The following is a 12584-nucleotide window of genomic DNA, read 5'->3' as shown; positions in this document are numbered from 1 at the left end:
AAGCAGAAAAATGTTCTGCCTGGATTGATTACTGATGCAACACTGCCTTTTACGTTGTTTGTTTCTCTTAGGATCTTTGCTACTCTAAGAACCTTTTTTCGAGTACTTGTTGACCTCTGAAAAGGCTTTCAAGTCTTTTGAGATTTCCGTTTCTACTTTCTGCTCAGAAAAAGGTCGCTCTTGGTTCAGGACTGTCGCGAGACGACGGCATTTCGGAACTGTGATTGCGCGACTGCTTTATTGCTTCAATTTTGCTAGGAAACAAAAACTTTGGCAATGTATAATATGACGGTGCATCCCACCAAAAGGCCGAACTGCACGGCTCGTTTTTTCGGTTGACAAAACGCAACAAAAAACTTACTTCCGGTAAACCAAAAACTTAATAGGCTCGAAGTGACTTTATTGTTAATTGCAGCTGAGGTCAATATTGAGGTCAACAACAGAAGTGTGTCGCAATGCGAATTACCTATCGTCCGCCTACATTTGCCTACGCTCAAAGTCTGACCTGTTGGGATACCACCCTAGCACCTCTCCATTTCGGTCGGCACTGCTTGCAATTTCGTAAATGTGTGGAAAGTCGCATATTTGAATGCGCTAGCGGCGTACTTGGTCGCAACAGAACGTCCGCGAAGTAAAATTGGCCGATCAAAACCGAAATGTAGCGGCCAGCCGGTACCCCGATGCAACACGTGGCATCTTGCCGATAGGATTGCTTAGATTTGGGAAAATATCCATTGTTCTGACAGGGGCAGATTATCTAAGGGTTGCGTGATTCTAGAAAATGTGCACTACACTCTGATGTCTGCTCGGATGTCCGCCTTTTTTTAGTATTTTTTTCTGATGATTTCGACGTGGCAGACTTTAATCGGCCTAAATTCGTCGTCGAATATCTCGAAGTTAGGCCACATAGACCTTTGAACAGCTGCTATAACATATATGGATGACGGGTGACGAACTTGTACTTGAAGCGAGCCAGATAAGTTGAATATTTTAAAAGTTATAGATTTTTAGGTATGTAGATTGCTAATTCTGACTTTTGATTGGTCCCAGGCAGTGGCTGTACAAACTGGCGAGGGGGGTGGACGACGAGCCTGTGACATGTCGCAAGCTGCCCCAGTCCATCGGCTGCGGCAAGAACTTCACCGGCAGCTCGGCGCTGCATTCGGCAGACAAGGTGTGTTCATTCGTTCCTTCATGTTATGTGCTCATAAACAGCTTGCTACACAAGTTGAGTTAAAGACGTTTGTTTTTAAAATTTGTGATGATGTGACGTGAACAAAAGTTTGTCACACAACGCATGTTCCCTCTCTCATTGCGTTTCTGACGGGAGGAGACGAAGTCTGGGCAGATATCACATCAGCAATATAGTAGCTATAGTCTCACATCAGCAATATAGTAGCTAGCGCAAACCGTACCCTCGGTTTTTTGCGCCGAAACCTGAAACCCGCAACAGCAGAGATAAAACAATTAGCATACTCAACTTTGGTTCGGTCTAAGCTTGAATTCGCTTCTTCTGTGTGGTGCCCTTGGCAATCTTACCTATCTAACAAACTTGAATCCATTTAAAACAGGGCTCTTCGTTTTATTTTTTCTGATTACTCACCATTCACGAGCATATCTGGATTGCGCGAAGCAGCTAACCTTCACACGCTTTCATTGAGGCGCCGAGTGTCCCGTCTCTCTCTCCTTCACCGAATCTTTCACTATAACATGCCTCTTCGTGAATCTCTGCTTTTACCCCCGTGGCAGATTTTCCCCCGCTTTGACCACTCCTGCAAGTTGCGGCCCATTTTTTCGTCAACTACTTCATACAGTAATTCAACTTTACCTTTGGCAATAAACGATTGGAACATACTACCAAATGACATTGTTACCATAACTGACACACATAAATTTGCCGCCTCTGTAACCACTTTCATCTCTTCATTATCCGACTAGTTCCCTCTTCTATTATGTTAAAATTGCGTGCGGAAGTGTTCGATTAAGAAAAATAATAACAAATGTACCACTCCCTTGTGTAATGCCCGTAAGGGCCTTCAAGGATAATAAATGATGATGATGATGATATTCGAGATGGGACTTGATGCAGTGGGCAGGCGTGGGGAACCTGAAAATGATGGTGCTCCCGAATATTGGAACCCTGAAACTAAAAAAACTTTGCTGTTACGCATTGAAGCTTCAACCCCAGAAGATGATCTTGTTTGGTCGGAGTTCAGTTCTATTGCAAGTTTGTCTGCTTTTCATTTGTGATAAAAAAGCATGTGGCAGCTTTTTATGCTTCTGTCGTGGTGCAAAGAGTGTTTCAAGTCATTGACTGATCTGTTTTTGGTCTAACGAGGAGTTTCAGTAAGTACTGCAGTTTTTGTGTTTTATACAAAAATTTAACAATTCCTCTACCGTAAAAAAAAAATGTATGGGGCCATTTTGATTTTTCTGGTCCAATAATTAGATGTGGGAGCTTTACCTTGGAGATCAGAAAGTATTAGGAAAAGAGACGGAATTTGGTGGGGTCATTGTTGTTGACAACAGTGTCTTTCGTGGCTTGACGCAGGTGAAATACTGGGTCGAGCAACTGGCTGCCGAGCTGGCAGAACGACTGCAGCGGGACCAGCAACAGGTTTGCTTGCTTTGTGGGCTTACGATCGCCGACCGATTTTCCAGACTCCGTGGGAATTGCACAAAAGCAATCGTGCACGACGAAAAAACGTTCTTGTCCAAAATGTTAAATGGCTGTTTAGCTTCCACTTGGTACCGACCACTTGATGCTCGTTCAATAATCGCAGCTTTCGTCTTCGTCGTCGTTGTGCGGTATTGAATACGTCTGGTTGGGAATCGCCATTGGTGTCATTTGTCACAGCTCAAGTCCCAATGTTCCACCCATCAAAAACACTTTGTGACTAGGCCTTCTGGCAGAAAACACTCAAATGCACAAAAATGGTGACACGCACGCAGAGCAGCAGATGGTACTGGCAACTATGATAGCCGCCGAACGATGGAAGCTTCAGTGGGACATTGCCTGTTTAGTGGCTGTTAAGAACTTAATTCCAGTGACTGCTGCAGGCTTCACAGAGGTTGTATGACAAACCTACAAGGTGTTTCTGAGCTCTAGTTGGATGAACAAAAAAATTGTATTATAGATAAACCGACGAGCAGAGTGCACTGAAACTTTTCACAAAGGTTTCTTTAAGTGGTGCATTTGTCATGCTAAAATTTGATGAGTGTAGAATTCACAAAAAAGGTTTAAGCCCTAAAAAAACTTATTTTTTTCCTATGCACACGGAGGAAACTGGCAAAAACCACGCAGTTGATGCTCGTACTTGCAGCGGGCACAACATACGGCAAAAACGGGAAAGCTTGTTTGAGATGAATATCTGAAAGCAAATCAGGCAGCTGCGAGCATGTGTGATATCATCTGTGAGTAACAGCGTCGGCCAGACAGTTTTTGTTGCCGTTTTCCTTCCTGTGCATAGAAAAAGATGGACTTTTTAAACTTTTGTATTCCAACCTACGGTCATTTTAGTATGATGAATACGCCAACTAAAGACTTGTGTGAAAAATTTCAGTGTATTTCGTTAGTGGTTTATTCGTATGAATCTTTTTAGCCCAAAATAGCCCTTGTAAACACTCTTTAGAGAAAAAGGTCCGCCACCTTCTCGTGCATTCCGGTTGTCTTGGAACAGCAGAGCGTAGAGGCAGGCATCCAGACTGCTTTAGGTGCCTTAATAAACATAAAGAACCGGCAAAATTTCACTTGCAACTTCGGCATTTAATGTTTTCTAGCTTTATTTTGGAAAGAAAAGCTGGTCTCGTGCATTGTATAAAAATAAATAAATGTATACCTTAATGGTAGAGTTAAAGTCTCCAGACACAAACTGTACAGCCGAACAGTGCACATTTTTTCTTTACCCGTAATTATCGATATTGTCTAATGGTAGTTTACAATATTGCGCTCATTTCATGGATACCAGTCCTAGGGGGTATTCACCGGAAGCCATATCAGAGCGCACCGTTCACTGCGCATGCCCAGAACAAGCTCACAGTTAGGGTCGCGAAGGCTGGCAATCTCAATGGTGTAAAATGCAAGTTGCAAAGGAGCTGTTCATCAGCCGGGAAGTCGGCTATAGCCGCCGGTGAATATTGCCTACAGTATAGACCACTTACAACGTAACCGCTTATAGTGCAGGACCGGGTATAACGCGGTTTTTTTAAACCACCGGTTCGCCTCCCATAGAACTCCATGTAATTACGTACCGCTTAAAATGCGGGCGCACGAAGGGAAATACCGGTTATAGTGCAGTTTCTGGCACAGCCCGCCGATCGCGCCGACGACCGGAGCAGCGAGCATGCTTCCCTGTGCGACACTAGATAACGGCGCTGACGGCGCAAGCGGCACTCGCGGGGCAAGGAGGTTGCTCGAAGGAGCAGGGAGAAGCGAAGAGAGAGGCTTCAGTTGCCATCGCGACGGAGGGACGCACGCACATGTCGTTCACGTGCGTGCGTACCTCCGCTGCCTTGGAAACAAACCGCAACGACAGACAATCGCAGGTCGAGGAGAAGTGTTCGCGTGCGTTGCATGCCGGTCGCGGGCCGGCTGCTTCTCTGCTTCTATTGCTTCTATCCGCAAACATGGCGTCGCTTGTAATCGTGGTCGTAGACGGCGTTCATCTCATCGTTCCGCGTAAAAGTGCTATCCTTGACTGTGAATTTTCGTTGTGTGTCACTATGATAACCCAGCACATACTAGACGGGAAGATCCACCTACAGTCTAAGTTTGTTACAACAGACCCCGTTACAACAGACATTTGGATAAAACATACCGATTTGTGAAGTTCAGTTGGTGTTCCTCTATGTACCATTGACTGAACTTCATATCTGCATACAACATACTCCTTTTACAACAAACCGAAATCTTGGTCAAAATCAAGGTCTGTTATAACGAGATTCGACTGTACTCGTGCGGCGACGTCGTAGCGGCGCTCTCAAGACGGCAAAAACGCTTGTTTGTTTACTTCGACTACAGTGGTGATTTCTAAGCATTTGTGTCCTCGAACATCGCCTGGATTTCTATTTGGCGCATTTCATGCGTGTGCTCAAGTTCAAGGTATTACTGGCGCGTACCGTATGAAGGAAGCGAATTTTCACACGTTTTCATCTCCGGAGAAAAGTGATTAGGGTTACCAATACTGAACACTCGCAACGTCCGTCCGCAACCCGCGACGCCGTTAAAAGGCTGCGCCAGGCAAAAGCCGCTCATTTTTTTCAAAATGTGTGACACACTTAAGACAGAACTGTACTAGTCTGGTAAAATAAAGACTTTCCTCAAACTAAACTTTCTTTTTCATCTAACATAAAATAAATTCTTTTACAAATGTAAGTTGTCTCATGGCATGTATTTTGGCGTGAAAAATTATTGTTTTGGTTATAGCGCGGTACCGCTTATAGTGCGGATTTTCGCGACTCCCGCGACATACGTTATATGCGGTCTACACTGTATAAGGGCCGGTTCACGCATTTGTGTCGGTTGTATTCGCAGCAACCGAAACTGCAGCAACAAGAAAGTCACCGGAACAAGCGTTTGCCGTACTGTGGCAGGCAACGCAAGAGGTATCTAGGGGAAGCAATCGGGATTCACGGTTGTTTCGGTGTTCTGGTCGCTTTGGTTGTTAGGAATGAAACCGCCGCCAATGTGCGAACCAGCCCTTACTTGTTCTGCCTTAAAAGTAGAGAATTAACGAAACACTCAAACAACTGAAATGCGTTTCCTGTTCCGTTGCCCTCTTTCTCAAAGTTTTTCTCTGTACCACCATAAGTCCTCTGATGCATCTCTGACTGATGCGTCTAGTGTCTTATTGCTCCCACGCATTGCAAGTGGCCCCAAAGTGACAACCCGCAATGTCGGAAGAGCCAGCTTGTTGTGCTGTCATTCTCCATATTAAGTACTTCTCTATAGCTCTGTGGGAGAGCTTGGTATGTACCCATGCGCGGCACTAGCGTCGACGAGCGTGGCTAGGCGTCGCCAATCTAGCCAGCACCGCTGGGAGTCTGGCAGCCAAAAACAATGTCGGAATTTTGTACCCCCTCTGACGTGTTTTTTCTCGCTAATGTAAGCAAGCGTCTTCGGCTCTATACTCTCAGTTGACTGATCAAACTTTTTCTGCAACATTCTCCAAAATCATATCATTCCTCCCTCCTTTTCTTTTTAATGCGAAAGCATTAACTGTCTTATGGAGCGAGCCGACGTCATCAGCTTTGAAACCATGTAAAACGGCACCTTAATGAAACCACGCTCAAAGCTAGCCAACGGCACCTTTTACGCTTCAATCTCATCGGCCGACGTGCGTCGACGAGGCTCCCATTGGCCGCTGCGTGTCAGTTTGTGTGGTGTCATCCTGACTCTGTTATCACACTGTTGTGTTAACACTGATCACCGCATTCGCTCGCCTCTTATCGGTTGTAGGGTACGTGGCAGTATATACGGTGCATGGAATAAACCAAGGGGTTCGTTCTGCTGGGAACTACGTTGCTGTCTGCTCCTTCCTCGCGCCGCAAGGCACACGACAGTTTGAACGATCGCTCACCCGATGGCGCTGCGTGTCTGCGAGGGAGCGGCCCCACCGTTCCACGCCCAAAGTCAGCGCGTTGTATGCCGAAGAGCGGCGTGTGCGCTTTCGCATCCACAACTCGTAAGAAGTACTCGGGTGTACCTCGAGCCCTTTTCAAAATAAATTCTCAATACCGCTCTTACCGTGAAGCTTGAGTGCTGCGAGTCAAGCTTCAGCACCATCAGGTAGAGGCACTCAATGGCCTGGCACTTTCTTGCTCGCAAAAACGCCAAATTATTCAAAAACGAGCGAAAAAAAAGCTTATTTGTAGGTAAAAGCTTATTTGTAGGTTCTGTTAAGAATGACTAAAGCATGCATAAAATATCAATTACAGACGTAAACAAACACTGGCTTACAAGAAACAATTTTCTTTTTTTTTAAACTACTCGTTACCGCGAATTCGGGGTGGCTCACTGAGAGTGGAGTGGCCAAACGAAAATGCCCCCTCCGAAACAATTGCACAGCAGTTTTTGTGCTTCCGTACCAAACTTTGGCCGAAGTTTCGTAACCAGTAGCATGTCGAAGGTCTCCAGCACCGCCAACGTCGGCACTTTCGATTTGCCGCACTTTGCTCCCGGCTTTGCTGTCCCGCTGAGTATGGTCCCTCGCAATGCAGAACGACCGGACTGCCCAGCTGCTGACGGTGGGCGTTACACGAAGTGGCCACCAGGGGGCCGTCTCTCGCTCCTGCCCGATGGTCGCCTACTGTGCCACGAGGATCGCCCAGGACGCCCTCGCAGTCTTGGCTAAGCTCAACATGACGGACTTTTGGTGGGTCGCGGCAATCGTTGCAGTAATCTTTGTAGTAGTCACCAAGAAGATGAGAATGGCGGGGCGTCTCTTTCGAATGCCCAGCATTTTGCACACTCTCGTTGCCTTTCGCCATGCTTTGACTTTGCATGCATGCTTAGGAAGCTTGTACTTGAAGGGAAAGAACTGAAGTTCCTTCCTGTTGTTCGTGCCCTCTAAGTAACTACCTTAGCAGATGTTGCTCTTGATTGTATGTGAGGCTAAGCAGGTGTGCAGTCAAAGTTCAGACTACACCCGTTTTCACTTTAAGAATCGTAGTTGAAACGTTTGGCTCCTTGAGAAGCGTTACTAGTCTCCCCCTTTTATGTGGAGAACTAAGATATATGTAGCTGCATCATAGATTGGATATATTATCGAGATCCACACGTTTAAGCAGAGAAGTAGGGCAGTGGCTAATATAAAAAGAAACATACTCAACTGCCCTGATATGCAGTGATGACAGAGTTGTCATTTCTGTTGTCAAAGCATAGATATACAAAATCAGGGTTTAGCAAATCAGTGAAGGATGGGAATTCCAACTTCGCTACAGTTTGCATGCTGTTTTTTTCGGGCAGCCAGTCTCTTCTTGCAGGTGTCGGCGGTTTCAGATGCAGCTAGAAAAGGCTTCCCTCGTTCGCCGCCTACGATCAAATGTAGATCCATGGAGACGTTTTGCGCAAATGTCGTTGTCGGTGCACCTCAGCTTACGTTGTGCATACTGGGGAGACAAAGCCATGTGCCTACACCCAGGTGCCATCGTAAGGGTCAATGGCAGCGCATCATTGGAAGCGTGCTAGGACACTCTTTTCCTCTTATATAAGAAGGGACGTGTGCGTGAAAAATCAAGCGAAAGCGCACGGCAAGAACTGCTCCGTGGCCTCACGAAACTGGTCCGGTCCAGTCCACCCCAAAGACGGCTGCATGCGCCAGGGCAACAAATGCTGACGCATTTGAAATATTTTATACCAGCTGCGATTTTGTGTATTGGAATGTTGTACATTCAAAAAAGCGTGAAAGAGCATTACCAAAGGCAACTTCGGTTTAAAATTTAAATGTGGTGTAACTTTAGATGCTGCAAGAATGATTCACTAGGAAGCAAGTAGCATGAATGTCACGGTTCTAATCAGATCATCTCAATTAGTTCATGACCCACAGACAACACTTGCATAGTGCTCTCGGTACAGCAGATATTGACATTTTCAACTCAATTTTTTAGTGTTTATCTTTCTGACTAATTTGTAATCTTCCTCTTTGTGCATCATCACCTAATCATCAGCTGTTAATGAGAACAGAAAATAAACAAGTGAATGAATTATCACTGTTGAGTAAAAAAATCGGAGTACTACAAGTTTTGAAAGCATTATTGTACAATGAAACTAAGAGCTTAACTAGTTTCTCTGATATATAAAAATAAATTATAAAAACATCAACTGCAAAAAGCTTTTTTTTCTCTGCTTTTGCCTTGTACTTTGCACTGCTTTCTTAAATCATAATTTTGTCTTAAAAGACAGGTGCAAAGGAAGAAATCTTTTTTAAAACAGCCTAGATGTGAAAAGAATGTCATAAAACGAATTTACAACAAAAGAAATAAATGTTTAGAGCTATATTTACGGCACGAAACAAATTTGTAGTTAGCGCCCGCAAGAACCCGCCGAAAAGTGGCTGCTACGGTCACGTCACTGGCCGCTATGGTTACGTGGTGCTTGCGCTTTTTCAGGAGCTTCATGAGGGCTCCAAAAGTTACTTATTAATGTTTGTTCAAAGTGAAACAAAAAAACAGAGATTAATAAGAAACTTTTAGAGCCCAAAGGAAGCTCCTGAAAGAGTGCAAGCACCACGTGATAGACCTGTGCACCAATCAGAAATTGATAGCGGCGACACGCCGGAGTGTTTCCTTTTGGCAGTGGCGGCGGTGGCGTGGAGAAACGCGTTCAACAAGCGGCGCACCGCGCTCTGTGAGTGGCGGCGGCGTGACTTCGCAGTGGCGCACAGGTCTACCCCGTGACCAGTAGCAGCTTCCGTGGGCACAATTTACAAATTAGTTTCACGCCGTAAATGTAGCTCTAAAATGTTTTATTTTTCCCATTGGTAACTTGTTTTATGACATTTTTTTTCTGTCTGGGGTATTTAAAAAATTTTTTTTAACAGCGTAGATGGAAAAAGAATATGTTCTTTAAATGTTTCGACTAAAATTTTATGGAGAATTTTGTGACGCTTTCACTAAAGGGACGTTGACTCCTTGCTCAAGTGCGACACTCTTAGCCTGGAGCATATTTAGGCAATTTTTGCTTTCGGAACGTGTGAAAACATTAGTTGTCTTTTCCTTTCTTTTTTTTATTGCAGGACTCCAGCTCTTACAAACATTTCTCTGTCAGCCACAAGATTCAGGGATGGCACCGACGACGCTGCCCAGGACATCTCCAAGTTCTTAGTGCGTCGTTCGAAGGACTCGGCAGGGACCTCCTCCGAGCAGACGGTACCGGAGACCGTAGGCCAACAGTGCAGTTCATCGCCGGGCAAGAAGCTTCCAGAACCAGCTCTGGACAAACCAGTTGCCAGTGCAACCTTCTCTTTCTCGAAGAAGCTCAAACTCCTCTTGGTTGAGTCAACAAGTGAAGGAAGTGGTAGTGACACAGTGTTGCCAGAAAAAGGTGACAGTGGTGGTTTTCTCTTATCAAATCTTCAGACAGATACTGCCTCCGGTACAAAAGCAACTGATGGCAGTCCTGCAGTGCATCTAAAGATCGAAGACGCAGATCTCTCGTTGGAGTCACCCGCAGTCTTCCGCGATCACTCGGGGGCGGGTGTCGTCGAGGCTAGCAAAGAGTTCAGCTTTGGGGCATCTTTTGTTACGCCTAAGCCTTGTTCTTCAGCAGCCATAGAGACGCGCAAATTGGTAGATTTTTTCGGTGTGGCCTCGTCGGGCAGAACTGTGAAAGAGGAGCGAGATATGAGAAGTGATGAAATACTTCCCGATCGTTCTGAAGGTACCCAGTGTGGAGCCGACGACGACAGGTGCAGTGTCCCAGAAGATGTGGACTGTGCTGCTGGTGGCTCTCCCGGTGACTGTAACTCGGGCGACGGTTCGGTTGTCAACCTGGATCCAAGCTTGGTTCAGAAGTGCGAACGGTGCGGGAAAGCGGTTCCTGTGTGGAAAGTGCAGGAGCACGAAGACTATCACCTTGCACAGGACTTGAGCAAACCGGAAAGCACCTTGCCTTTGCCGAGTGCGAGCGTGTCTAAGCGAAAAGCGTCTGCGTCTCGGGGCTCCAAGCACAAAAGAAAGAAAGCTCGCCCCGAGAAGGTTAAGACTCTGAAAGACTTTTTCCGGTGATTAATATGAGTAAAAATTAAAAGAATTCTGTGAAATGGTGGGACTTGTTCCTTTTGGTATTATATTTTGTGTTTGGACTACAGGGTGTTTCAGCTAACTTGTGCCAAGACTTTAAAAAAAGCAGGTGTATGCTGTTTGTCAAACTAATGCAGTATTGTTCACAGTCCTCTTGAGCGAGCCAAGACGTCTTATGCAGTGTGCCAAGCTGGCTATTTGATGCAGATTAAATAGCTACCTTTTTAAATATTTGTGTGCAAACCCTGCAATTCAGAAATTGTAGTGACTGTCGGGGAACATCCCATATTGTCGCTTCTGTCAAGGTAGCCATTATTTGTAATTTTTTTACAGATTTAAAGAATGTGTGCAAGATTTTGAAAATCACACGCGACGACTCGCTATTAAACTGTGGTGGTAGTTCCCCTGGTCATGTGGGATTTGTTAAAATCTTGCACATTTTCTTTACAGCTTGAAAAGAATTGGACACCAAAATTACTTTGATGGAAACAACAATGCAATGTTTCTCAACACGCTCCACAACTTTTTCTTTTGGAGGGTTATAGCAGATATTAATATTTAAAAGGTAGCCAAGCAATCTCTTGTTACGCACAATTTAAACAATATCTTGACTTGTTCAATAGGACTGTGAACATACTGCATTGATTCAACACGCTTTTCTCAAGTCTTGGCACAGCCCAGCTGAAATGCCCAGTATAATTGTAGCAATTAAGTTATTGAGTATGGCAGTCTGAACTTTTCTATGAGATGTGTCTAGACAGAAAAGTTTCATTTTAAAATTTAAAAAAAAATGCTTCATTGTTTGTGAAATGCTTTATTTTCAATTAATTCTGCATAATTTAAACTGGATCTAATCCCCTTCTATGTTGTGGCATTTGTCATATGGCAGAAGTTGTTGGAGACCCTCTTGGAAGCCTGCTGCTTGAGTCACGAACCAGCATGTTTGGCATCCACCGTAAAAATTGTGCAGCTGTATTCTGTAATAATTTGTGAACCATGATTTTGAAACTTTAGGGATATTTGTTGCAAGATAAGAAGTTCTAAAACATCGGACCTTATCTCTTTCCCACAATAGCCATCATTAGTTAAATCACTTGCACTTACTCCCGCACAAGTCTAGAAACGAAAGAAGAAACTTGCTACTCCTTTTTTTTCACAGGGTCCATGTCTTTTCCTGCTGTACCTTGCTGTCTCAAATGCAAAATGCAGCTCTTCAACGAAAAAGAAAAATGAACCGTTAATATGTCTTCTGCAACAGCTAAGCTCGTTGCCTGCACCCCCCCCCCCCCCCTTCCAGTTTTACATATCTTTTTTTTTAAATACAAAAGCATTAACTGTTTCATAGAGCGAGCCAATGTCATCAGCCGTGCCAAACGGCAGATAAATTTCCGAAGCCTTGATCTGAGGCATCCCAGCTTTGAAACCACGCAGAAAGCCACGCAAAACGGCAGTAATATGAAGCCGCCGCGCATCAGTTTCAATTATCGCCTCCCCATGGCACTGCGTGTTCGCGAGGCAGTGACTCCACCGCTCCACGACCAAGGTCAGCGTGGCGAGGAGAGCGCGCGAGCTCGACTGTCGACGCAAGTACGCCGCAGACGAGATGAGGGAGCGGAGGAACGGCATGCATGCTCTCGCATTCACAACTTGTAAGATCGATTTGGCTGGAAATTTGCAGACCGCGTCAATAACCCTTTCTCAAGTGATAACCAAAATATTAAATAAAAATTTTACGTGAAGTGATTGAATTTTCAAGTTACTCCGGCCGCGAGGGTTCCAGGAGGTGACTCACTACTGGCAACAATGATAAATCCCTACTTTTCCCTACCCGCGTACGTCACGAA

At 45.0% G+C, this 12584-nt stretch overlaps 1 protein-coding gene across 1 annotated transcript in view; it reads left to right on the top strand.

Moving 5' to 3' along the window:
- The window catches only part of LOC8041562 (DNA polymerase eta), a 56256-nt gene extending 45496 nt beyond the window's left edge, over positions 1 to 10760 (top strand). Inside the window, exons 8-11 of the mRNA XM_029987533.4 lie at positions 1051 to 1174; positions 2552 to 2617; positions 7219 to 7373; positions 9735 to 10760. Coding sequence (XP_029843393.3) covers positions 1051 to 1174; positions 2552 to 2617; positions 7219 to 7373; positions 9735 to 10725 — 1336 coding nt within the window. The 3' untranslated portion in view covers positions 10726 to 10760. The remainder of the gene's footprint in view (positions 1 to 1050; positions 1175 to 2551; positions 2618 to 7218; positions 7374 to 9734) is intronic.
- Positions 10761 to 12584: the final 1824 nt, after the last annotated feature.

Source organism: Ixodes scapularis, unplaced genomic scaffold (assembly GCF_016920785.2).
Source record: "Ixodes scapularis isolate PalLabHiFi unplaced genomic scaffold, ASM1692078v2 PGA_scaffold4__175_contigs__length_147842914, whole genome shotgun sequence".
In the NCBI taxonomy this organism is placed as follows: domain Eukaryota; kingdom Metazoa; phylum Arthropoda; class Arachnida; order Ixodida; family Ixodidae; genus Ixodes; species Ixodes scapularis.
The sequence above is the reverse complement of the archived record's forward strand: the minus strand, read 5'-3'. Positions and strand labels throughout refer to the sequence as shown.